Source organism: Zea mays, chromosome 1 (assembly GCF_902167145.1).
Source record: "Zea mays cultivar B73 chromosome 1, Zm-B73-REFERENCE-NAM-5.0, whole genome shotgun sequence".
NCBI lineage: Eukaryota > Viridiplantae > Streptophyta > Magnoliopsida > Poales > Poaceae > Zea > Zea mays.
The window spans coordinates 1,002,303-1,028,806 of record NC_050096.1 but is presented as its reverse complement, the minus strand read 5'-3'; the positions used below and the strand labels follow the sequence as shown (position 1 = coordinate 1,028,806).

General features: G+C 44.4%; 5 protein-coding genes across 6 annotated transcripts; 1 reads left to right on the top strand and 4 right to left on the bottom strand.

Moving 5' to 3' along the window:
• The first annotated feature begins 740 nt into the window (after positions 1 to 740).
• Positions 741 to 3,299, top strand: LOC100283177 (hexose carrier protein HEX6). The gene is made up of 2 exons (NM_001156079.2): positions 741 to 1,193; positions 1,690 to 3,299. The coding sequence occupies exons 1-2, from the start codon at positions 1,061 to 1,063 to the stop codon at positions 3,132 to 3,134; spliced, it is 1,578 nt and encodes a 525-aa protein (NP_001149551.1). The 5' UTR covers positions 741 to 1,060; the 3' UTR covers positions 3,135 to 3,299.
• LOC100193420 (uncharacterized) lies at positions 3,242 to 6,307 on the bottom strand. The gene is made up of 12 exons (NM_001245917.1): positions 6,127 to 6,307; positions 5,933 to 6,017; positions 5,780 to 5,831; positions 5,667 to 5,687; positions 5,536 to 5,589; positions 5,132 to 5,182; positions 4,910 to 4,972; positions 4,561 to 4,626; positions 4,412 to 4,450; positions 3,899 to 4,021; positions 3,718 to 3,810; positions 3,242 to 3,639 (listed from the first exon to the last, which is right to left on the bottom strand). The coding sequence occupies exons 1-12, from the start codon at positions 6,215 to 6,217 to the stop codon at positions 3,400 to 3,402; spliced, it is 978 nt and encodes a 325-aa protein (NP_001232846.1). The 5' UTR covers positions 6,218 to 6,307; the 3' UTR covers positions 3,242 to 3,399.
• Positions 6,308 to 7,960: 1,653 nt separating this feature from the next.
• LOC100216975 (uncharacterized) lies at positions 7,961 to 11,099 on the bottom strand. Of its 2 annotated transcripts, XM_020547107.3 has the most exons (5): positions 10,195 to 11,099; positions 9,369 to 9,656; positions 9,201 to 9,281; positions 8,750 to 8,880; positions 7,961 to 8,537 (listed from the first exon to the last, which is right to left on the bottom strand). In XM_020547107.3, the coding sequence occupies exons 1-4, from the start codon at positions 10,580 to 10,582 to the stop codon at positions 8,750 to 8,752; spliced, it is 888 nt and encodes a 295-aa protein (XP_020402696.1). In that variant the 5' UTR covers positions 10,583 to 11,099; the 3' UTR covers positions 7,961 to 8,537.
• An 870-nt stretch (positions 11,100 to 11,969) lies between these two features.
• LOC103630355 (uncharacterized) lies at positions 11,970 to 14,341 on the bottom strand. The gene is made up of 3 exons (XM_008651419.3): positions 12,962 to 14,341; positions 12,766 to 12,812; positions 11,970 to 12,692 (listed from the first exon to the last, which is right to left on the bottom strand). Exons 1-3 carry the CDS (start codon positions 13,227 to 13,229, stop codon positions 12,354 to 12,356), a joined length of 654 nt encoding a protein of 217 aa, XP_008649641.1. The 5' UTR covers positions 13,230 to 14,341; the 3' UTR covers positions 11,970 to 12,353.
• Positions 14,342 to 14,558: 217 nt separating this feature from the next.
• Positions 14,559 to 25,901, bottom strand: LOC100383860 (uncharacterized). The gene is made up of 19 exons (NM_001362173.1): positions 25,344 to 25,901; positions 25,112 to 25,231; positions 24,876 to 24,992; positions 24,634 to 24,771; positions 24,424 to 24,558; positions 24,136 to 24,315; positions 23,763 to 23,969; positions 23,557 to 23,676; positions 22,974 to 23,093; positions 22,226 to 22,348; positions 21,500 to 21,604; positions 21,279 to 21,423; positions 16,980 to 17,141; positions 16,679 to 16,917; positions 16,027 to 16,059; positions 15,783 to 15,864; positions 15,552 to 15,712; positions 15,262 to 15,477; positions 14,559 to 15,175 (listed from the first exon to the last, which is right to left on the bottom strand). Exons 1-19 carry the CDS (start codon positions 25,401 to 25,403, stop codon positions 14,720 to 14,722), a joined length of 2,919 nt encoding a protein of 972 aa, NP_001349102.1. The 5' UTR covers positions 25,404 to 25,901; the 3' UTR covers positions 14,559 to 14,719.
• Positions 25,902 to 26,504: the final 603 nt, after the last annotated feature.

Sequence of the window (26,504 nt, the reverse complement as noted above, 5' to 3'; positions counted from 1 at the left end):
TAAACGACAAGACGAATCTACTAAATCTAATTATTTTATGATTCGCTGATGTGATGCTACAGTAAATATTTGCTAATCATGTATTAATTAGTCTGAAAATTGTCTTATTATTTAGTCTTTACCAATATAATTATTTTTGTAATTAGACTTTATTTAATACTCATATTTAACATTCGATGTGACATATACTAAACTTTAGTCCTTAGAACCAAACACCACCTTAGTAATTGCTAATAAAATTTTGACCAACCTAATTAAAATCAATGATCAGCCTTAACCAAATACCTTAGTAAGCCTTACACTACACTTTATCTATACTTGCTGAGCAATGATCGTATGAGAGTTCACCCTTCCTAAAATCACACAAGGTCAAAAATAGGTACCGTTGGAGGAGGACTACTATAAGAAGTTCGATATTATTGCAGTTGTGTGATGGATTGCTCCCTCCATCCCAAAATGCTAGTCATTTTAGCATTATATATATATAGATATATTGTTATGCATTTGAATATAGACATAAAATTCAATGTCTAGAAAAACTAATATTTTGGAACTGAGAGATTAATTTTCAGTGGTATCATTCGCATCGCATGCGTATTATCATACACTACAGGAGTACTGTAGTCAGTAATGACCGAGTATCCAGGAGAGAGGGAATGAAGACAAGAGACTGACCGCGCGCCGCCCAGGAGACTGACGCCTGCAGCTCATGTACCGTTACTTGGACAGGAAAGGATTTGCTTTTGCGACATTGCGCACCAGCTGGAGTCTGTGCTCGGTTAACTGATGAGAGTATGATCAGAGAAAGGAAGCGCCTCCCTACCTCCAGCTCCAATAAATAGGGGAAGAGAGAGAGAGAGAACTATAAGCCTGCTGCTGTATGTAACCCAGATCCACCCCATTCGCATCTCTGCTTCTTTCTGCTTGGGTGCCCTCTGCCCTGACCACAGGGCCCAACCATATCTTCTTCCTCACACAGAGACACTGAGCGAGCGAGCTTGAGATCGATCTCAGGAGGCGGCCGGCGGCGGCAGCAGCAGCAGAGCTTGTTGGCGCCGCCATGGCGATAGGTGGCTTCGTGGAAGCCCCTGCCGGCGCCGACTACGGTGGCCGCGTGACGTCCTTCGTGGTGCTCTCCTGCATCGTAGCCGGTAGCGGCGGCATCCTCTTCGGCTACGACCTCGGCATCTCAGGTCTCTCTCTCTACTACTACTACTACAGTAGTGCTAGATTTACATTCCCCTTCTCATGTCGTCTTGTGAAACTCAGATTATATTAATTAATTAATTAATTAATTAATTAATAGAGTTGTGCTGTGCATGTGCTAGTTCATCAAGCTGCTTGCTTGCTATAGCACCGCCCGGTATGTAGTGTCAGTCTGTGATGTGCTGGCTGTTCAATGCCTCTAACTCCTCTCCTCTATAGTACTCCCATCCGGCCCACGTACTAGTAGCTAGCTAGCTGGTATTAATTGTTTCCACAACCATTATTTATTTATTTATTTATTTATTTATTTATTTATTTTCGTGGGTCTGTCTGGTCTGGTCTGGCTATATTTATTTGCCTTGTCGAATGAAAGTCTAAAATCTTGCTTGCAGTTGATTCATGCACTTTGCATGAATGCTTGCCTTTGGTTGACACTAGTCTTGCTCCTTAGTTATATAAAATTAATTAAAATTAAAACCGCAGGTGGGGTTACCTCCATGGAGTCGTTCCTTAGAAAGTTCTTCCCGGACGTGTACCACCAGATGAAAGGAGACAAGGACGTGAGCAACTACTGCCGCTTCGACAGCGAGCTTCTCACCGTCTTCACCTCCTCCCTCTACATCGCCGGCCTCGTCGCCACGCTCTTCGCCTCCTCCGTCACCAGGAGGTTCGGCCGCCGCACCTCCATACTTATCGGAGGCACCGTCTTCGTCATCGGCTCCGTCTTCGGCGGGGCAGCCGTCAACGTATACATGCTCCTACTCAACAGGATACTCCTTGGAGTAGGCCTCGGATTCACAAACCAGTCCATCCCGCTGTACCTCTCAGAGATGGCGCCACCGCAGTACCGTGGCGCCATCAACAACGGCTTCGAGCTCTGCATCAGCATCGGCATCCTCATCGCCAACCTCATCAACTACGGCGTGGAGAAGATAGCAGGTGGATGGGGCTGGAGGATCTCTCTGTCCCTGGCCGCCGTGCCGGCCGCGTTCCTCACCGTCGGCGCCATCTACCTGCCCGAGACGCCCAGCTTCATCATCCAACGCCGCGGCGGCAGCAACAACGTCGACGAGGCAAGGCTGCTCCTCCAGAGGCTGCGTGGCACCACCAGGGTCCAGAAAGAGCTCGACGATCTCGTGTCCGCGACCAGGACGACCACCACAGGGCGTCCCTTCCGCACCATACTGAGGCGCAAGTACAGGCCGCAGCTGGTCATAGCTCTCCTCGTACCCTTCTTCAACCAGGTCACCGGCATCAACGTCATCAACTTCTACGCGCCGGTCATGTTCCGGACCATCGGGCTCAAGGAGAGCGCGTCCCTCATGTCGGCCGTGGTCACGCGCGTCTGCGCCACGGCCGCCAACGTGGTGGCCATGGTGGTCGTGGACAGGTTCGGCCGCCGGAAGCTCTTCCTGGTGGGCGGCGTGCAGATGATCCTGTCGCAGGCCATGGTGGGAGCGGTGCTGGCCGCCAAGTTCCAGGAGCACGGAGGGATGGAGAAGGAGTACGCGTACCTGGTGCTCGTCATCATGTGCGTCTTCGTCGCGGGCTTCGCCTGGTCCTGGGGCCCTCTCACCTACCTGGTGCCCACCGAGATCTGCCCGCTGGAGATCAGGTCGGCGGGGCAGAGCGTCGTCATCGCCGTCATCTTCTTCGTCACCTTCCTCATCGGCCAGACCTTCCTGGCGATGCTGTGCCACCTCAAGTTCGGCACCTTCTTCCTCTTCGGCGGCTGGGTGTGCGTCATGACGCTCTTCGTGTATTTCTTCCTGCCGGAGACCAAGCAGCTGCCCATGGAGCAGATGGAACAGGTCTGGAGGACCCACTGGTTTTGGAAAAGGATTGTAGACGAAGATGCAGCAGGGGAGCAACCGAGAGAGGAAGCAGCAGGAACCATAGCTCTGTCGTCCACGTCCACCACAACATAGTCATCATCAACAATACTCATGGCATGGGCCTGCCCTGTATAGATAGATAATTAACTAGCTGCACCGCACAGATTGTCTCCGACTATAAGCTAGCTAGCTAGTTGGATGCATGCATGCATGCATTCTGTTATTTCTGTGACCATGAATCAAAGGGCCTTCCAACAGAACAGAATATGAGATGAGATGAATCTTATTTGTGACTGAGTGCCAAGCCAACCAAGCAGAGGCAGCGTAACAATCCAAGCCACTGTCGGAAGCCCATGCATCAAATCAAAACAGCGTCATCACCCTCTGCCAGTGCCAGCCCAAGCACAGCGTGCCAAATGGCAACTAGCAAATCAGAAACCGTCACCGATGCCTTTTTGTTTGTCAGGTAAGGCACAATGTACTTCTTCATGTCACCTTTGGAGATACCAAGATGACCTCCCGGCACAGACACAAACTTCACCCGCCCTGCTTCATCCAGTGTCTTCAAACCAATCCAGTCTTCCTCATACAGTTTCGTCTGCACACACAGAGCTTGCCATTGTAAGCAGAGCACACATGGAGGAGGACCCAACTCACGTGCATGAATCAATTCTACCTTCTGAGGTGGTAGAACTGGATCAAAGGCTCCATCAGGGTAGTAACCAAACCATGCCGTTTCTCGTGGTATCAGGACTGCATCATCCTGAAACTGCAAATAACATACATACATACATACATATATTAAGATAGGTCAAAAGAATTCAATCGATTTTGGATTCAGACCATGTCAAGCTTACCATAATCAGAACCAAATTCTCTAAGCTACTGAATCTTTCCTTGTAGGTGGCATTTCTTTTATCTGGAATTTCATTGTTAAGTTTTGGAAGAAACCTACAACTCTTCAGATAATCTGCCATATCCTGATACATACTTTTAGTTAGACAAACTTCGTGCACCAGAAACATTCTCATATACTATGAAACTATATTACATGACAAATTTAATTGTACTAATAATCAATTAATTATTCAAGAAAATGACCAAACTAGTTATTCAGCACTATGAAGCTAAGCATTTGTAAGCATCATCATTGGTACATCGAAACTGATTAGCTAAACACCAGGTTATCCTCGAGCCACCTCTACCATTGAGAACAACCTACAAATGTGATTACTATGGCCTGTAAAGTATGCATTACCAGTATACTGACCAGTATGATAAGCAAACTCAAAAGTACATCCATAAGAATAATAGAGTAGCATGTCATGTCAACGAAACTACATAAAAGGTGCATTCCTCGTTATACTCACAGTTGGGATTTTGAGGTAGCCACTAGGTGCAAGATGTTCCTGTAATTCACCATGCCTCAAGTTATCGCGTGATTTTTTTTTAAAAAAAAATAATAAAGTGTTTACCATGACAAAAAAATCAAGTTCGATTTAAGCCAATGCATTCAAACCTGCACATAGTCTGAGTAGATCTCCAATTTGATCAGAGCATCAACAATAATGCAAAAAAATCCAGACTGCATATATAATATACAGATATCAACTGAATCATACAGGCTGCCATAGAATATGCGGATGTTAAAAGACAAGTACATTTAAACAATAATGGTGTTAGTCTCAGCCAATATATTTTCCTTAATTTTTACTAAGTGTATAAGTCATCAAACAAATGCATGAAAGCATATTTAACCATCTATTATACTACACAAACTTGTCACCATATCATCGAATTATTAGTCAAAACATGGCATTAAAAAACCACATAGTGATTGGAAATAATGACTGATGAGATTAACTTACACCACAAAGAGGCACTGAAGCGGTACCAGCATGAGGACCTCCTAGAGAGATGAAATTCTTGACCTGCCAGGTGCGATCTGGATCATAACTTATTGCATAGAAAACCAGTACCAATTAAAGTGCATACAAGACAGACTAAGAACCATCCCAGCTGGCCAAGATTACATATATTGGGTTGGTAGTTTATTACTAATTTGATATTTCTAATTTAGGAAAACTCACCGGCGGTCCATCATCACAGTACTCAACCACTGCTCGACCAATCAAGTTCCCCTATGAGGACACAAAGATGAGGCAGGGTTTTAGTATAGTAGCTGCATGACCTGCATCAACTACAGAACAAATTAAACAAAAAAAAAGTAATAAAGGTTTAGCTAATAAATCATTCCCTCCCTCCCTCCCTCCCTCTTCGGTGAACAGAGGAAGTATCTCAAAGAGTTATTGTAATATGTAAAGCAAAACGAAGCACAGCAGAATGAAGGTAGCGAAATTCCTACGAGCATGAAAAAACAGCCTGCATTTTTAAGACTATGGCAAAGGACAACAAGAGGATGTAGTAGTAGAGGTCATATGAGATAGCTTGGGTACTTAAAAACCGTGAACAGGACAGCAGCACATGAGCATACCTGAGACAGACCAACTATGTTGTAGCCACCTCTCAGTTGTTTCATTTCCTTGACCTGGAAAAAAAATCAAAAGTGGCAGAGTGTAGTTTTGAACAACTCATCAAACAGCGCAAATCGGTTGGGGTGGTGACCTTGTTGCAGATTATATCAGCCTGCGGACATGATCAAATGTGTTACTGAACCAACCTATGAACATTTAATTTATAACAAGGATGAAAAGAATGTGTAGAGGATCGATGAAGACCTGTTGTTGAAGAGGCATGACCCAAGAGTCCCATGTTCCTCTGCCAATCTCTCTGGGGAAAGCAAAGCAGTTATTCCATAATAGAGCAAGGATGGCGGCAATCAGAGCGGCCAGGTAACGGGATGAGGATGAGGAGATGGAGTTGGCGAGTACAGGCAGTAGCCGTCGGAGCCGGACCAATCGGCGAGAAGTTTAGTGAACTTGGCAACGCCATGGTTGACGCACTGGTCCCCAATCCCTGCCACGGTTCCAGTTTCAATCCGTCAGCAGGATAGATAGAATCATATAATATCCACTATTATCCAGCTTGTTGCTGCCTGGGAGAGGAGAGGAGAGGAGAATCCTACCGTGCAGGACGATGAAAGGCAGGGCGGAGGTCTGTACCGCCGCAGCGAGGAGGGGGACGAGGACGAGGGCGGCGGTAGCTGTTCTCCGCATCACGAATTTTCACAGGGGGGGGCGGGGGCGACGTCGGATTCCTATTCTAGTTAGCAGCTTGCAAGGCAGCACGCTGGCGAGAACTTCCCCTTTTCCTTTCCCCAAGGGAAGACGACACGCGGCAAGGGAGACGGAGAACAACACGAGGAGGTAGGTGGGTCCACGTGTCAGTGGCCGTCAAGCTATCCTCGCGAGTCAGATTTTCGAGCTTGTTGAATCAACGAGCAGCCGAGCCGCTTTGGCTCGCGAGCTGCACAAAATTAATCAACCTATATAATAATGATGAATATTGAATAATTTTATAGATATTTGACTTGTTTTTAGTCTTTAATGATGGATATATAACAAGTATAATTTAGATTATTTATAATGTTGTGTTATGATTATTTATTTTACATTTATAGACTATTAATTCACTATATAATGCAATATTAGTTTCAAGGTGCAGCTCGCGAGTCGAGCCTCCTTTTACAGCTCGGTGAGTAGACGAGCCGAGCAGCTCGGCTCGTTTTCGACCCTATCTCAACAATGTTCTCTAAATTTCGTTCCATAAAAAAATATTTTGTCTTTTACGACACACTCTAAAAGATTTTGTTCTCTATATCTTCTTCATTTCCAGCATTATCCCCTAAAATCGGTCCTATGTACCTGATTTTACAATATACATCGTTTCTACAAAATTGTTCGTATATTACGAAATTAAAATATGCTACATAATATATATTCATTTTATGGTGAAATTACTCTTCTTCATATTTAGCCAAATAAGTTACCAGACATTTGTACTGTAAATATTTTCCTTATCGAACACGCAATCGAAATTGAATTATGGACTGGTGAAAATAATTACATTATGTAATCGACATTGGTAATATTTCTTTTCCGAAGAAAATGCTATCTAAGTATGTTTTGTAACATAAACTCTTATTGGACAAAAAAAACATAGTTGATCTCTATTTTGCTTTGGAGACATTTCGTCGAACAGGAGAGTTGTTGTCTTCATATCGGTGGTCGAGCGCCATGGTTCGTCGGAGAAGGAGCGCAGGAGTACGTCCGCCGGAGGAGGCAACAACATAGAAGGGCGTGATGTCGTCGTTGTCTGCCAGTGTCCGCTGGGCCGAAGGTGGAGCACGGGCAGTCGCCGCCCTGCGCACGGTGGTGGCCGACGTCGAACGCCGCGGCCACCATGGTGGTTCGAGCGGTTCGTCGAAGGAGCGCAGGAGGATGTGTAGCGGCAGCATCAGTGCGAGCAGAGGAAGTTCGCTGCCGTGCGCACGGCGGTGCCCGGCGTCGAACGCCGCGGAGCTGGTGGCGAAGCTGCGTCGGCTCGGCGATTCCGCCCGAGAGATGCTCACTCAGATCCGTAGACAGTCCTATATGCGGCCGACGGCGTGACGAATAAATTTACCGTCGGAGAAAAGTCAAAGGCGACGCGATAGCGGGCGATGGAGAAACCGTCCGGAGGCCTCCGCTAAATTTACCGGAGCTGATACGGATCATTGTTGTAGGGGTTACGAACAGCCTAAAATCCAGAAAAAGGTTTTCTGGATTATCATCCACGTGTAAAGCCAAACTATCTATTCATAACTTTTAAACACTATCTTACGTAATATAGCTTGTATTGTAATTGATAGCTGAAATCAGCGGCATGCATAAATAAATGGCTTTTTAAACTATGTGTGTGTTACTGAACGGGAACGGTATTCGCTCCAGTAGAGGATAGGTTACGTGCGAGTCCATGCCTGAGTTCAGATCACAAATAATATATCTGGAAAACCATTTCAAACTCTGTCAATAATTTTTGTACAGAAGAAATCACTTATACACACCATCATCGTTTCAAAGGAAAGGTCACGTGAGATGACTAGCCAAACCCTCTACTTACTCAGACAATATGCCACACTACAAACACCGGCGCACACAAACAACCATGACATGCTGGTTAACTTGGCCTTCGCCACATGATAATACCACAACAAAGTATGATCACATTAACACTATAGGCAGCTATATCAACCTCAACAACTGATAATAGCAACAATATCAAACAATCCTTCATCACCCCAGACTAGCGCGCCACCAAATTTTGACAGCAGATGATGATATGATCAGGCCAACCCCATACCACCATGAGACGTGAACATCAAAGCACTTGCCTCTATTTTGCTATCAAAGGAGAACAATTAGAGACTATCCCTGCCAGGAGTTAATGTCTTGTCCCTTGAAGACACAGTGTCGCTGTTAGGTGTTCTTAGGAGTTGGTCTAAATCATCGTCATCACTTCCCTCAAGGATCGAGGCATTGGACCCCAAGCCATCATCTGCAGCAATACCAACAAACGAAGGCCCAGCGAAATTTCAGGAGCAGTGATGGAATTCATGGTTTGCAGAGGAGTCGGAGACAAGCAATGAGCATCATGTTCAGAATGGGAAGATGGATGAAGCATATCAACTTTTGTTGACACCCTTTCAGATGTGAAAAGGAACACATCTGAAACTTGGTCTTTCCATTTCCAAGAAAAGATGGGCAGACCTAGTGCCAGAGGCTCCTACATGAGTCGGGTCTGGGAAGGGCCTTTTCCGCAAATGCAAAAAGGCTGCTTTGAATCCGCAACCCGATTGACTCAATAAGACGGCTCTCACCACTGCACCAGGTCTGTCCTTCTTACTTTCAAGAAAAGATGAGACATATCAGATAATTTCCTAACAATTCTGTGTTGGCAGGCTACATAATATAAGTTTTAAACAATTCAAGGTTGTTTCAATGTCTTCATTGAAATGCAAGACCATATAAACATAAGATAATTTGCTTTATCTTTTTTTAGCTAAATACAGCCACTTATGCGACGCAGACCACTCTACTGTTGGAAGCAATGTCTGTCTCAATCTTTAATAAAGTGGTACAGGATTCTGTAAGGTCAAATTCCAACCATGTGATGTGAATGTGAAGGTACAAGTAGTTAAACTGGGTGTAGGTAGAGTACCAGAAAAATCTGGATGTGCATTTACATCTCTGACTGCTGAAACCTTGATGCTGTCAGGCAATACACAATTGAAGAAGGAACCTGCAATTCCAACAGGATGACGGCTGAAGGAGTTGAGAATGAATCAGCATCAAGGAGCAACAGATTGATTGTGAAATGATATGGGACCTAATCTGGCGAGTCGATTCACCCATCCAGGTACTGGCTTCCCGGTCAAACGCTCGCAGACATCTGCTGTGAAATGATTGCAGTTCTTGAGAATCAAATGATAAGTGTCCCCATGATAATCCTCGGCGAGATCCTCTATGGAAGTGCGGACTTGGGAACGGGACATGTGAGTTACACCCACACACACAGAGCGCCTGAAGATAAACCCGGGGCAGCTTTTGGGTTCTACTTGGAAGACTCCGCTGGTGGGGTATTCATGAGCTCCAAAGCCATACTCCATGCCATGGACTGTGAAATACAAATTGTTTGAAAGTGTCAGATGGTGGATTCCTGCAATCTGCAAACTTTGTGTGTGTGTGTGTGTGATTCTGACTTTTAAAGAAGTCAAACAATTTTATGTTTGACCAAGTTTACATAAAAAAAATACAAGCATTTATGATACCGGATATATTTTTAATAGAAAAGCTATTTGAAGATACAAAAAGCAATAATACTATTTCCTAGAAATTTAGTGGAACTTGAAAAAGGAATTACTTGGTTGAAGCCTAGAATTGCATTATTTTTGGGTTATATAGTTAGTGTAATAAGGGAACGGCAGGGGAGGGACAGAAATCGCACCGTCAGGTACAGTAATAAAGTAGGCAGCATAGCATAGCTAATCTAAATGTAATAGCTACGGTAGAGCTAAGAGTCTTGTTGTGGAAGGGTGGAAACTGCAAGTGAAGGGAAAAGTGAACTGAATTTCTTTCTTTCTCATGAAAAAGAAATTGTTATTATGTGCTTCATATGTTATTCGGGTAGTATAGTACTAGATAGGAAGGAATACCTTGGATCCCGGAGTGGAAGATGCCGAGTCCGAACCAGTAGAGGTAGTGGTTGAGGGGGGAGATGTCGTAGATGTTGAGGTACACCGCGGCCGTAGCAGAGGAGGAAGAAGGGTGCTCCTGCGACTCGGAGCTGCCGCTGCTATGCTTGGCGGAGGAAGATGACCAGGACGCGGGAAGCACCCGCATCCGCATGGCGCGTCTGCCTGCAACTACAAGAGGAAGGGACAGATAGATCTGGCGCGGACGACCTGCCTGCCTGCCTGTTGGCACCGCCGAGGCGAGGGGTAGAGGAGGAGGAGCTTGCTGGTTCCCCTCCCCTCTCGCTGTCGCTGTCGCTGGAGAAAGCACCCGCACCGCAGGGGCGGACGGAACGGGACGGCGACACATCACACATTCACACGGAGAGAGACAGAGACAGGGACGGAAATGGGTTGGGCTGCCGTGTCTCCCTTGGCGTCCCGTCACGTCACCGTCACGGCCATGCCATTACCCTCGTTTCATCCGAGTTATTTGAGATTGTAATAATCTCGTCGCGCGGCTTCGCCACTTTGTTACTCCGCAGCCGCGCATCGCTAGTATGGTATTCTCGAGCTCACATCCTCGCCAGATAGGGACAGTTATTCCGCCGCCCTCTGTTAACGTATGTTTTTCAAATCTTAATGCCGGTTGTGTTCCCCTTCGGACTAATCTACCCCTACGGTGTTGTTGCGCTCGGTTGGCAGCGAGTTGGCAGCCGGACTTACTCATTCGCGAGAGAACTCCAGGTGTGCGCGCCGTCGTCTGCTGTCTGCTGCGCGCGCCGCCGTCTGCTGTCTGCTGCGCGCCGCCGTCTGCTGCGCCACCAGGTGCTCGCGCAAACCTCCATTCTCCTGCTTCCATCTGCGAGCGCTGCCGTCTGCCAGCAGGGGGACTCGCCACCAGGTGCTCGCGCAAACCTCCATTCTCCTGCTTCCATCTGCGAGCGCTGCCGTCTGCCAGCAGCTTTCTGCGCCACCCCCTGCCACCAGCGAGATGTCCGCGCCATTTTCTGCCAGCAGCCAGATTTCCGCGCCACCCCCTGCCACCGGACAGCTGTCCTCGCCACCACCTTGCCTCCCCATGGTTTCTCCTGTGCAAAGAGTGGATCTACCTGTTAGGAGCTCGGATTTGTCGGATCCCCAAGATTTTCTGTTAGGGGATGAACAGAGAATGGAGGTTTGATAGAAATATCCAGCAAGATATTGTCCAACAGTTTATTTTTTGATGCATCTGAGCCGAGTACTTCATAGCTCTCTTAATTGGATGTTTGCAGGTATTAGAAATTGATTGGGGGGCAATACAAATTGATGATAGATGGGAGGAAGAAGGAGAACAAGAGACTGCCTCTGAGTCAGTGATGTATGATCGGTTAGGATTGTTAGCTGAAGATGAACGTGAAACTACTGAAAGGCAAGAGACTGTCCGCCAAAGCGATGAATTTAATGATGAAACTGCTGAATTGCCCTGCACTGATTGCATACCACAAGAAAGGGTATTTGAGTGCAACAGATCTAATCCAATAATGAAGATTGGGAGTTTGTACAAGGATATGAAAGAATTTAGACTGGCTATGAGGCAATATGCAATTAATAATGAGTTTGAGTTAGGGATTGAGTCAAGCTCACCTTTTAGATATCGAGCTTATTGCAAAGGAGGTGATTGTCCATGGAGAATCAATGCAAGGCTACAAAATGCCGGGTCTCCCACAGTCGTTGTGAGTAATGTTGTATCACACATTGTTTCTACTTTGGATCCTAAATGAAATTTGGGAAGCTCACAATGAATTTTATATTGTTTGCAGGTTACAGTTATCGTGGATAAGCACACATGCACTTCTAGTGGTCGTCGAAAAACAACAACACCCACCAGCTCATGGGTTGCTTCCCTAGCAATGCCATTCCTTACGAAGAAACCACATATGAGAGCTAAAGAATTGCAAAATACCTTGCAAGAGCAGCACAATTGCACAATTTCTTATGATACAGTGTGGAAAGGTAAAGAGAAGGCCCTTAGAGAGTTGTATGGAACATGGGAGGACAACTTCAAATTACTATTTAGATGGAGAGAAGCTGTTTTGGAGGTTATGCCAGACTCAGTGATTGAGTTTGATCTAGTGCCGTTAAACAACACCCATATTACTCTACTTCATCTGACGATCCGAAAGCTCTTCAGAACTGACATCATCCAGTGCCCATTCCCCACCACCCATATGTTCATCTTCAGCAAATTGGTTGTTGAACCATTCAGATAATGGTGGCGACGGACCAGCTTCGAGATCTTCTAAACGCTGTGCTTCGTCCTCAAGTGACTGAGCAAGCTCATACACGCGCCACATTGCGAAGTTCACTGACACCTCTTTGGCCGTATCTGGCGAATCCATAATCTCGTCTCCAGCCAAATCTTTCAACTCCTTCCCAACTACACGCATCTTTGTAATGGCTTGGGCGAGGTCACTACGAACTGTTTCAAATCGGGTAATCTGCGAAACCACAAAAATTGCTATTGGATTTCAACATAGTACTGCATATTATTGAACTTAGTTCAACCCTTACCGACACTGAACGAGGTGCCGAGCACTGATTGACGCCGTCTGTGAGCTCTGTTCGACAGAAACCAGTTAACAATTACAGCCACTCGCCCCCTCTGTTTCTAGCACTAATGGTCGCTAGACAGTTTGGATAAAAACAGTTTGGATAAAAAAACAATACTCTACAAAAATCACTGCTCCATGACTACAGAAACAGGTACCTGATGTGGCCGCGCAGGTGAGTTCCTTGCCGCTGGTCCACTCCTTGCTGGTGGTGCGCTGCTTGCCGGTGCAGTGCTCGAAGCCGCAACCTTGTGGTGGTGCGCTGCTTGCCGGTGGTGCGCTGCTTGCTGGTGGAGTGCTCGAAGAACGCTTGGCAACGACTGAAACAGACAGTCGGCTGAAGGCGGAAGCCACTTCGACCTCACTGTCGAGCTCGAGATCGACGTCGACGACGAGCCGTTTCTTGCCTCTTGCCGGAGTAGCCATTGGAGGAATCGTGCTCTCGGAGGAGGAGGAGTGCGAGCACAGAGTAGTGGCGGCGCAAAAGGAGAGCCCAGTGGAAGAAGAGAGGAGTCAGGGGGAGTTAGGTTTTCACCGGCCTCGTGTAAACAGCAGGGACAATTTTGACTTTTACCTTAGCTAATGGAAGGTAACAGAGGACGGGGGAATAACTGTCCCTATCTGGCAACGATGTGAGCTCGAGAATACCATACTGGCGATGCGCGGCTGCGGAGTAACAAAGTGACGAAGCCGCGCGACGAGATTATTACAATCTCAAATAACTCCGTTTCATCCATCCAATCCAAGAGTACTCTACGGGTACTGGCAATGCCAAGTCACTGACCACTGCGGTACAGTACGATACCAGGGGTGTTTGAGCTAATAATTAGTTAGCTAAAAATTACTATTAAAATTAGTTAGCTAATAAATACTTCCCACGTCCATAAATGTTTGATTTGTCGCTATGTTATTTCGTATGGGTCAAACTTTCATAAGATTGACTAGATTTATAGAATATATTAACAACATTTGTATTTTCAAATTCAAAATTCTATCTAATGGTACTAATTATATACTCTAAATATTAATAGTTTTTATATAAATGTGGTTAAAGTTAAAAATGTTTGACTTCCTTAAAAAGTAAGAACGATCAACATTTATGGACGGAAGGGATAGCTAGCTAACTATTATCTAATTTATTAAAAGTAGCTGATAACTGAACTATTAGATAGATTATTAAAATATCTTTAGCTAATTTTAGCAGCTAACTATTAACTTTATAGCATTTAAATACTTCATAGTTGGTCATCAGTATCACCAGTACGACCGGACCTGCTGGCACGAAAACAACAGGTCTAGTTTTATCATAACAGCCATGACAGCACTAACTACTAGCTGGTATGCCATCAAAAAGAAAAAGGAAAGAAAAGAAAGACGAACTGATTGAGGAATATAATAAAATAAAATACTACTTCACTGCGTAGTGTATTGCGATCAGGGAAAAAAAAAGTAAAAGATAATTTTATGTAGAGCCTAGAGAGAGTCGAATATAGCAATCAATTACAGCCTGATTGGATGGCTGTAGCGTGTCTACGGGTGCAACAAAAATAATTTGTTTTGCATTTACTTTATGCAACTTACGTCTTCCACGTGAAAAGAACTAAACAAGAGCTTAGATAAAGTTAACACATGTGATAGTTCAGCAAATCAGACCGGTTACTAACGATCCAATTACTACTTTATATCAAACAGAAAATGATTTGTTTCCTATCTACGGGTGCAACAAAAATGATATGCAACTTACGTCTTTCACGTACAAAGAACCAAACAGAAGTTTAAGATAAAATCAACGCATGTGATAGTTTAGGACAAGATAGTGGGGGCAACCAATCAGATGGTTATTGCATCCAATTATTACTTTATATCCCTCTCTCTAAGATAAGGAGGCTATGACGAATCAATCACGGCGGTTACACTTACACCGTGTAGTGCTGGTTGTTGATGTCCTCCAGGTCCAGCCCTTTGAGCTTCACCACCGATTCCACCTTGCCCTTGAGGGTGTGCAGCTCCCGCAGCCTGGCGATCTCCGCGCGCCGCCGGGCGTCCTCCGCCATCTGCCCCAGCTCCACCGACGCCGCTTTCTCCCCAGGGGTCCCGGCGCTCTCCAGCCCATGCAGTGTGCGCTGCTCGTGCGCCCATGCCGCCTCCCGGGCCTCCTTCCCAAAGTCCTTGCGGTTCGTGAAGGCCACCTTGTGGTCGATCACCAGGTTCCAGGCCTTGCCGCTCAGCCCGTACCGCACCGCGAACTTGATCGGGTCCAGCAGCAGGTACACAACCAAGTTGTACAGCCAGATCACGCCGGTCCAACGCCACCCGATGCCTTTGATGCCAGCAAGCTCCCAGCTCACCATGGCAGCAAGCACAGACGCGATCTGCCATATGCATGCGTAAGCCTTTAATTATACATTTCCAATGCAGTTGCATTGCTTGCGCACTTTAATACTACTGGACTACTCACCAGCTGAGCTATCACGAATGCGGCCATCAGCAGCAGGCCAGGCCTCTCCATGAAGGACCAACCCCTCGACCTCGTCACAAATATCAACGCCTGGCTAATGGTGCTCACTTGAAGGTACACTGCAGAGGCCAGCATCTCCATGTTGTCGGCAAGTAGATTCTGGTCTCCTGTTTCTTCGATCTTTTTTCTATTCATTGTTCTAACGTGGAAAACCCTCTGCAAATGACATATGCAGCACATCACACGCACGCCTTACAACAACAACAAACATTTGCTTGGTACTAACTTACCACAAAAAACTCCGTCTTGTAAATTACCCAAAAGAACAGCACCGTGGTTACAGCCAAATACGCCCCAATGATCACTCCAGTTGCAAATATCTCTGCTAGCTTCCAACTGTCCGGATGGGGAGATGGCCTCACCTTGTCTTTGGATATAGTCATAATAGTTCCTGAGGCAGGCATTGTCGTGGTTAACCAAATAATCTTCTCTTGTGGATGCAGCAAGCACAGTATTCTTACCATCATTAAGAATAGCTATCACAAGAACAAGCATCGGAGGGAAGTCAAACTTCCAAAAGCATGCCAAGAGCAAAAACCCAAGCTGTACACACAAGAAGATTCGGCTCATCTTATTTCCTCAAAGGATTGGCTAAAAAGTTATACGTACCCATATGTAATGTAAATAACAAACTTGACCATGTACTAACTAGGTAAAACAGATGAACAGCGTAGGTTGTGTGTAGGGTTAGTGAAACAAACTTACCACAATACGTATGGTTATAGATACAGCATATATCTGCCAAAAAAAAAGAACATTCAGCACCCCTTTTTACTAGAATGAAATAGCTTTCTGAACAATATGAGAAGAAAAAAAAATATCTCTTCAAGAAGTAAACATCAGTCTCATGCCCTTCATAGCACTTGAAAGGCACTAAATTGTCGCTAATAAAATAATGATATGAGACTAAATAAGCAACCCATATTGCCCCTTAGCATTCCATCCTTGAATCGGGATTCAATGTCTCCTGGGTGAAACTTCTGGGTTGATGGGACATGGATTGAAAATACAAAGATACTTACCGGACAACAAAAAATAAATAGTGAATTTATTTTCTTTTTTTAACACAATAGTGAATTTGTTTTCTGCAACACAAAGTCTTATGGCCCAAACAGATGGGAGTGGGATCAGGCGGTACCAAATAGTGATATCGGCTTTGCATTTCTACATTGGAAAATTCAAATTAAATCAATTGTACATGTTTCGTTTTATGAACAAGAAATACAGATCATAAATAGAGAACAACCCACAAGTAACAAAGAAAATTAAATTAGGTTGTACCAATGCACCATCTCCCCATCATCACAGCAAAGTATAATGAAATGTGCGCATGCATTGTAATTAAACTTGAACTTACAGTATAATTCTTCATTCTTTGGAAAATTGCCCGACTGGTTAGTACAGCACTGATGATGACACTCAATCCAGGTTCCGTCAGAACTATGTCAGAAGCACCTCGAGCAGCATCAGTAGCATCAGCCACAGCAATACCAATATCTGCTATCTTCAAAGCAGGTGCATCATTAACTCCATCTCCAGTCATCCCACATATGTGCTTTCTGGCTTGCAACCTCTGCACAATCTCGTATTTGTGCTCTGTGAAACGAAACAAATTAGAGCAAGAAACACCACGATACAAACAGATAGTTAATGGTCACCTGGGAAAACTCCAGCAAATCCATCCGCTTGCTCAATCAATTCGTCCACTGGTAGAACTGCGATGTCACCTTTTTTGTCACCCAGCAATGATGAAGAAGGATACATGTTTGTGCCCATTCCTAGTCTCCGGCCAGTCTCCTTAGCTATAGCCAACTGATCACCTGAAAAGGATTTGAAGGGGCAACTTCACAATGATGTGCGGGAATGAAGCAAAAAAAATAGCAAGTTGGTAGTTTTTTTTTCTCGAAAGCGCAGGAGAACTGCGCGATATTATATTAAAGAAGAAGGACAATTACAGAAGAAAACAAAAGAGGCGCCTATGGCGGCCAGTAACAGGCATACAGAAACCCATCCATGTCTAAAGAAGAACCTAACACAAATAACCACAATGCTAGCTAACTAGCAGGGATGCCTGGAATGGGGGCGGTGAGCAAAGACAGTTTTTTTGCACCAGCCATCTCCCATAGGTGAACCTCCAACTCAACTCTTCTAATAGCATCAGCAATACTGGGGTTCTTATTGTCAAAAACACATCCATTGCGTTGCTTCCATAAGGTCCAAACTCCCAGAATGACTAGAGAATTGAGGCCATCCCTTGCAATTCCAGTGACTTTGATACATAACATTCTCCACCATTCAAGAAAAGCACTATCCTCAGATTGGGAGGCAAGAAACTGCAGGTTCACTTGAAGAAGCAATTTAAACCAGAATTCACGAGCAAAAACACATCCAATCAACATATGGTCCAAGGTTTCTTGATCCTGGTCACATAGTGGACATCTCTCTGGATGGTCCATACCTCTTTTCTGCAGCCTGTCTGCCGTCCAAACCTTCCTGTGAGCGACCAACCACATAAAAAACTTGGTTTTTGGGGGAGCCCAAGATTTCCATATTCTATGAAAAGGCTCAAACTCAGAAGATCCCAAAAAGAAACCCCTATATGCTTCCTTTGAGGAGAACTTTCCGTTTGCAGCTAGACGGAAGAAATGTTTGTCTTCAACTTGAGGTCTTAAAACAATTGAGTCAATTAAATCCCACAAAATGAGAAATTCATTGATAATTCCAACCGAAAGAGCTCCTTGAATGTCAGAAATCCAGCTCTGATTAGAGATAGCATCCACCACTGTTCTCTTGCTAACCCGTCTCTTAGGGATGATCCCAAATAATCGAGGGGCTAACTCTGCAATTCTGTGACCCGATAACCACCTATCGGTCCAGAAAAAGGTTGTAGCCCCATTACCAAGCTCAGTTTGCATAGCCATGGAGAAGAAATCTTTTACCTTTTTAGGAACCTGGATAGCAAGAGAGGCCCACGGGCGAGATGGCTCAGTTTTAGCCAGCCAAAGCCATCTCATTCTAAGAGACCAAGCAAGTTCTTTCATGCTGGAAATGCCTAGACCACCCAATTCGCGAGGCCTACAAACAATTCCCCAAGCCACGTGACAGTGACCACCTTTTACATCTCTTCGACCTCGCCACAGAAAGCCTCGACGAATCTGATCAATGGCTTTAAGGGCCCAAGCTGGAAGGTCAACAGCCATGGCCAAGTAGATCACCATCCCTGTGAGAACATGCTGGACGTGCACCTTACGACCAGCTTTAGTCAATAACTCAGCCTTCCATCCGGAGAGTTGATTTGCAATCTTATCAATGATGGGTTGTACTTGGATTTTTGAAAGCTTTTTAATGGTAAGCGGTAAACCCAGATAGCGGCAAGGGAATTCAGCTAACTCACAAGGCAACATGTTCTGCAGCAAAGCAAGGTCCTGATCTCCACATCTAATAGGGTACACACTGCTTTTCTGAACATTCGTTCGTAAACCCGAAGCATCTCCAAACAGCTGAAGACAATCTAGAATAACATTGATATCCATGGCTGCCGGCCGAAGAAAGATCACCACATCATCCGCATAGAGAGAAACCCGGTGTTGCAATGCCCGAGGAGCAAGGGGCTGCAGCAGTCCATCCTGTGCGGCCTTATTAATCAAGAAGCCCAGAGTATCCATGACCAAGATGAACAGAAAAGGAGACAGAGGATCCCCTGCCGGAGACCACGACGATGAAGAATAGGTTGTCCAGGTAACCCATTAAGTAACACCTGAGATGAGGAAGTCCATAGCAAGCCACTAATAATATCTCTCCATACTTGGCCAAAACCCAAATGTTGCAAGACTTCCAGGAGGAAGGGCCATGAGACTGAATCAAAGGCCTTTGAGATATCAAGCTTTAGAAGCATCCTAGGTTGCTTCTGTTGATGGAGGTAGCGGGTGGTTTGCTGCACCAACATATAATTATCCTGAATGAAGCGGCCTTTAATAAAAGCACTTTGGTTAGGAGAAACCATATCATGAAGTCTTCCAGCCAAACGATTAGCGAGAAGTTTAGTGAGCAATTTTGCAACACTATGAACTAAACTGATAGGTCTGAAATTTTTAACTTGATCGGCCCCCTCAAACTTTGGAATAAGGGTGATATAAGCAGTATTAAGGATCTGAAAATTAGCGAACCTTCTGCTCCCAACCGCCGAGAAAACAGCCATAACATCAGCCTTAATAATCTCCCAGCAGACTCTATAGAATTTTCCTGTGAACCCATCTGGCCCTGGAGCCTTGTCCGAAGGAAGGTGCAAAATTGTGTCCCATACCTCTTTCTCAGTGAATGGTGCATCTAAGGCTGACAGATCATGACAAGGAATTCCCAAACTTTCCAGAGAGATAGTTTGCTCTCTATCGCTGCATTGTCCCAAAAGATTGCCATAGAATTCGTTGACCAGATCAGCTTTGGCATCATGGCTGGTTAGGACAGCACCATTAGAGATTAATTTAGGAACAAAATTCTTCTTCTTGCGGAATCTTGAATGCATGTGGAATAATTTAGTATTAGCATCACCCTCACGCAGCCACCCAATTCTGGAACGAAGCCTGGCAATTGTCCTTTGAAGTGAAGACAGAGCAAGGGAATGTTTCTTAAGGCATAAGAGAAACCATAGCTCAGCTGGGGAAAGACCACGACTGTCTTGAACAATTTCCAACTGGTGCAGGAGAACACGAGCAAGGGCTAAAGAGGCTGAAATATGCCCAATCTTTTTAGCACTCCAAGCCTGCAGCCCACGAGCAGTAGCTTTCAGTTTAGAGTTCAACGTTGCAAAAGGACACTGCACAGCTGGAACAGAATGCCAGGCCAACGAAACAGCCTCCAGAAATCCCTCAAACTTAGGCCAAAAGGACTCAAAATGAAACCTGCGCCTTCCTGCCATACTATTGTCATTCAGGCCCAAAAGGAGGGGGCAGTGGTCTGAGTCATTGGAGGCAGAACTCTGAAGTAAGGAATTTGGAAACAAATCCACCCAGTCCAGTGTGCATAAAACTCTATCAAGTTTCACTAGGGTTGGGGGATTCTGCTGACTAGACCAAGTGAATTTCCGACCAATTAAAGGAAGCTCACTTAGAGCAAGATCATTGATGAAGCTACGAAATCTTCCCATCATAACTCGGTTTATGTTAGTATTATTCTTATCTTCAGCTTTATAAATCATGTTGAAATCACCAGCAATCATCCAAGGGCCATGACACAACAATCTCAGGTCCCTAAGCTCCTGTAAAAAAAAGGACTTTTTCACTGTTTCCCTGTGGGCCATACACGCAAGTGAGCCACCATGTTCTCCCATTACAATTGCAGAACTGCACCGATACACTATTATTCCTCACATACAACTCTCCCTGATTACCACTTTAGGTCAATTACAGTAAAGTGTTCTAATTGACTGCTCCCAGCTACAGAGGACAGCGAGTCCAAGGGAAATACCAGTCCATTATCAACCTCACTCCTATTGCTGCTGAACAGTCATTTGCTGTGTGGTGGGAAAAGATCTCTAAAAGAGTGCATAGGTGCAAGAGGAGGGGTTTCAATAGTGTCATTATCCTTGGAGCTTGGTGCTTATGGCTCTCTCATAATAGGGCTGTTTTTGATGGAGTGAGCCCTTCCATTAGTTTGACTAAGAGGTTGTTTCTAGATGAATTGATCAGTTGGAGTAAGGCGGGAGCGAAACATTTAAACAGTTTTGGAATTATTGTCACTTTAAATAAGGTCTAGTAGAGCCCGTCAGGCTCCCCCCCTTAGGGGTGCTGGAGTGGAGGCTTGAGGGTTTGGTCTTGTATTTCGATCCACTTTGGACTTTTCCTCTCTTAATATAATGATGCGCAGCTCTCCTACGCGTTCGAGAAAAAAAAGTTCTAACTACAAAATTAAGCAACTCCTTGCCATTAAGCAGATATTAAATAGTGCGTAAAAAGAGACACCTGTAATCATTTTTACACTGACTCCAAGGTCAAGAGCTCTGCGTATAGTTTCAGCACTGTCATGGCGAGGAGGATCAAAGAGTGGGAGAAGACCAATAAATTGCCAAGGCCCACCAGAACTTTCCTTAGTCCCTTCAGGTACTTCCTTTACGATGAATAAATTTAGTAAGGTTTTGCTTGTATATAGACAAGCATGCCATAGTATACTAGTTGGTTACCACCTGATAGGCAACAGCAAGCGATCGTAGCCCTCTCTCTGCATAATTGCCAATAGAATGATGGACCTTCCTTTCAATCTCAGACTTGTTCGATGCTAGGTTCAGGATCTGCAAGAGCATTTGAATATTTGATGAAATATAGGTATACTGGAGTATCAATGATGCGACTGCATCCAGTGATATTGCTCACTTATATTCATTTCAACGAAGCAAATACCAAAAAGTGATGAATTAAGGAGCACAAATAAAATTGACTTTAGTTGAAAAGATGCAGAATTAGATTGATAGAGGCAAACAAAATACACATAAACTAGTACTGAAAAGTTATCATTACAGTTGATACACCTACACCAAAAAATGACCACAGGGAGAAGACAATAGACATCTCATAGTTTTATCTTAAGAGAGGGGAGTCATGAACCCTTTAGCCACATACTCACATGAACTGCCCAGGTTCAAGACTAGGTGGGTGGCCTCCACATATACATTAAGAATGTGCAATAAGGAATTCATATTCCTTCAGTTGTTTTTGTTATGGCGGTAGTAGCCCAAGAAGATAAAATGCACCAAATAAGTTTCATGCACAATTCATCTCAACATATATTGAAGCTTTGCTATAGATATTACCATATTTGGCTACTGTGCTTTTCAAATAGTCTCCATACTATGCCTTCTGCACTTTATTTCAGGTAGCATTTTATAAAGGAATCGAACATGCAATGTATATACCTGTTCAGGAGCGCCTTTGCTAACCCTGTGCATTTTACCCCTAGCGTCTAAGTATGTAAGTGCTGTTCTCTTGTCAGTTGGATTGAATGGGAGGAAATGAACTTCTTGAATGCCGGCACGCGCCTAGCAGCAGACAGGAGAAAATAAAATAGAGATGTAAATTAAATTGAAAAGAAGCAAAAGATGCCAATAATATTGCTCGTTGGGTGAAATCCATGAACAGGCAAGTGCTATGAACCGTGAAATTGAGATAGGCGTGTAACTGATTCTACCTCCAGCTGTGAAATCATGTGTTATCAGTTGAAAGCTGCTAGATCCTAATTAGCAAGGAAATAATATGAATGTACTGTTAATAGAACGTACAGAGATATTGTCCAAGAATGTGTGCAGCCAAAGTTTCCAAACTTTGATCATTAGCAAACGTAAAAGTAGTCAGCTTTTTTACATGAAAATGATATCAATAAACAAGTCACCGCAAGATCTTATGCCATTATCATCCTTTTACCAATATATTTTAATAAATTAATGGTCAAACATGTGCATTTGATACAGTATTAAAGTACTAATTTAATGATGTCTAGAACAAGTAAACTGGACCGGTTATTGAAATGATATGGAATCATTTTGTGAACCTATATTTATGATTGGACCGGAGTGTTTAACTCCTTCCCTAATTGAAACGAAGCAAAATGCCAGCTATCATCTGAACATGCCAAAACTAAAATAAATATGAAATTATGATTTTTACCTCTTTCGGATCTGGCAACATTGAAACAATAGCAAAATCAATAGCATCTTGATTCTCTAGTCTAGAAGCTCTTGCGGCCATTAAGACAACGTCATCCTTCTCCATGCCTCGAGCAAAAACCTACGGAGATGTTACATGCTTTACAATTACTAGTATTATTAATTAATACAAGCATGGATAAAAAATAAACAATATGCTCATAGTCATGTTCTGGCAGCAATTAAAGAAGACAGGATTGGTTTACTGCACACAGCGTAAAAGGAGCCATTTCAGAGCTCTGCATGAAGATGTTTTATGTACTTTTTAAAAAATAGATGTTTTATGTACTTAACTCAGTAGTCACTACAGAAGTGGGGGGAATGAAAAGAGCATATTTGAAGATGAGAGCTATGCAGGTGGTAAGCATGAAACAATGAGAAGTAATAGGCTTGGAACTGGTGATATGTAAATACATGGGCAAAACAAGAAAGAATCATTAGTGCAGAAGGTTAGCCTTAAATCCATGTTTTTTTCCTTGATGTGTCACCATTATATAAAAAATAACTACAGCTACCTTCAACGGTAAAAGAATAATATGTTTTACCTCAATTAAATTCTTGTCAACGCTTAGTTTGTTGAGTGTCAGAGTTCCTGTTTTGTCACTGCAAAGGACATCCATTCCAGCCATTTCTTCTATGGCAGTCATCCTCTTGGTAATGGCACCCTGCAAACCACCAAAATGGGGGGAAGGCTAAAGCAAAGAACATAGCTGCCTAGTTAAACTCTTCCACCAGAGAATTCCGACAGAACCTGCTGTGCTAGTTTGTGTGATCCAATAGCCATAGTGACAGAGAGAACCGTGGGCATGGCAATTGGAATTCCTCCGATAAGAAGCACTAGGAGGTTATCAACAATCTGACGGTATTCTCTTGCATGAATAGCGTACATCACGATTAACTCAATAGTCATTCCAGCAGCAATTGAGCAAATGCAGAAGTTTCCAATTGATGTGAGAACCTGAAAGACATCCATTAAATGCAACCAAGATCGCAGATTCAGCAACAAAATAATAGATTGCAAAATAGAACTGAACCATGTAGATCAGGTGAAATATAAGTTTTCAAGAGGTATGGTAGAAATAAGATGAGACTAAGAAAAGAGACACTGGTTGCTGAAGACTAACCTTCTGAAAGTGGCCAACATGAGTGGTTGACTCAACCAGATGAGCTGCTTTTCCGAAGAAAGTATGGATTCCAGTGGCAATAACAACTGCTTCTATTTCACCTTGCTTACAGGTTGAACCAGAGTAGATCCCGTCACCAGGTTGTTTGGTTACAGGTAGCGATTCTCCCGTAAGTGCAGACTGCAAAGTATAATCCCTTATGTGTTTTAGTGTCTCATGTAATTTTCATATCAGAATATTTTTTTTTCCGCTCTACCAAGAACACTATGATTGAGACACAAGAAAGACCTGGTCAATTTTCAGCGGATCTCCCTCGAGAAGACGCGCATCTGCCGGAATGATGTCTCCAAGTTTAATGCTGATTATGTCACCGGGCACCAACAAAGATGCGTCCATTTCACTCCAGGTTCCATCACGTAAAACCTAGAAAATGAGTGTAACATGATGAAAAGCAGTATTGAGAAGAAAAAGGAGTGGTAAGTAGGGTGTGGGGCTTACCTTGGATTTTGGTGCGAGGCGGGCCATAAGCGCAGCAGCAGCATTCCCGGCATTGTTTTCCTCTATGAAGCTAATGGTGGAATTGATAATGAGCAGTAACATAATTCCGACAAAGTCATGGTAGTCTATCCCCATTGGCTGCGTGAAGATAGATATAGATGATTACTTAGGATGCATAGTGGGGAAAGAGGGACTGTGAATTGTCTGTGTCTGGTGAATGAGTGTGTGGGATGGATGATTACCTTTCCCCTAACATCTCTGCCGCCATGAGCAAGGGCGATAGCCATTATGGCTGCTGCCTCCATGACCCAGGAAAGGGGGTTCCACATGAAGCCCAGGAACTTGAGCACTTTGCTTTCCTGCATAGTGAATTAGTGACTACTGATTAGTTGGTCAGCGGTGGTGTCAGTCTAAGTGAACGAAAGAAGGTTGACTAGCTAGACGGATGCCATGTCATGTTAGCAGAGCAGCTAGGCACCTGCTTCTCTTCCAGCTTGTTGTAGCCAAAGGCGTCGATCCTATCCTGGGCAGCGGCGGAGGTTAGGCCGTCGCGGGTGCATTTGAGATGCTCGAAGACCTCCTCCACAGGGACATGCTCCTGTGACGGCGAATGACATTGGTACCATCATCGCCATCGGTAGTAAATTTGAACTTTGAAAAGCAAATTAAAGGAGTGGGAATGGAACGGAGCTGTGCGAAGTGAAACGAACCAGGTCGACGGTTTCGTTGGTGATAGCGTCCATGCCGAGGGCATTGGCGTTGGCGTCCATGGTGGGGAGATCGATGGAGGTAAGCTAATCGGAGCCGGAGGGGCATATAAGGAGGCGCAGCTAGATGGCGACGATGGGCATACGCACCTCCGCCTCCGACTGCGCGTCCACCTCCTCTTTGGGCCGCCAACACCAACGGCCATCGGGCTTGGCTCCATCGATGTGGATTTGGCCTTGTCTGCATCCTAGGTCTCGCCGTCGGCGGTGCCTTCTCGCTCTCGCCGCCTCCCCCTCGGTCTCTTTCTTTCATGCGCCGTCCCCCTCGACTCCCTCACCTGTCCCCTCGGATAAGCTACGCAGCACAGCACAGCACAGCAGTGGGGATCGATGAAGCAAAGAGTGGATGGATGGGAGAGGAAGATGCGTAGGGTACGGACGGGCTGGGGTTCGACAGTAGTACAACCAGCAAATCAAATCTCTCCAACCTTCCAACCAATTGCAATTGATGGAGAGGACGGACGGACGGACGCAAGGAAGACGACGACGGTGACGTGGCGGTCAACGAACCGGCTGGCAATGGATTAATAATCGTCATCGCAATCATCACCGCCACACTTAGCTGACTGCTGTGTTTACAGCCCACAAACAATTGATGTCTGTATATATATTAGAAAACGTATATAGACAACACAAACAAACATATTATATAGTGGTTTGTCTATTTATATTGTCTACATAGTTTAAAATTTGTGAAGGATAACACAAACTGTCATTATATATCACTTATAATATTGACCTGGACAACCGTGGCTTCTGGTGGTGCTGCTAGTTGTGAGCACGAGCCCGTGCTCATCGCTTCATCAGACGACGAAACAAACGGAGGTGTTTTCGTAAAAAAGGCTTGAATAAATACGACTGGTACATACACTGTGTCTGTATGTGCCCTTAATAGTCATTTTGATCATTAATTTAACTAATTTGCTCTCTAACCATATTACAAAGATATATACACTTCTCCAATATTTTATTAAATTGTAAGATAATTTTAGACAATACTCTTGTAGGACCAACTAGTTCAAATATATTATTACTTTTGTGATTAATATACTAAGGTTTTAGCAAGCAGATCGTGCATATGACCGTGAAAAAAATGTCGCCTTG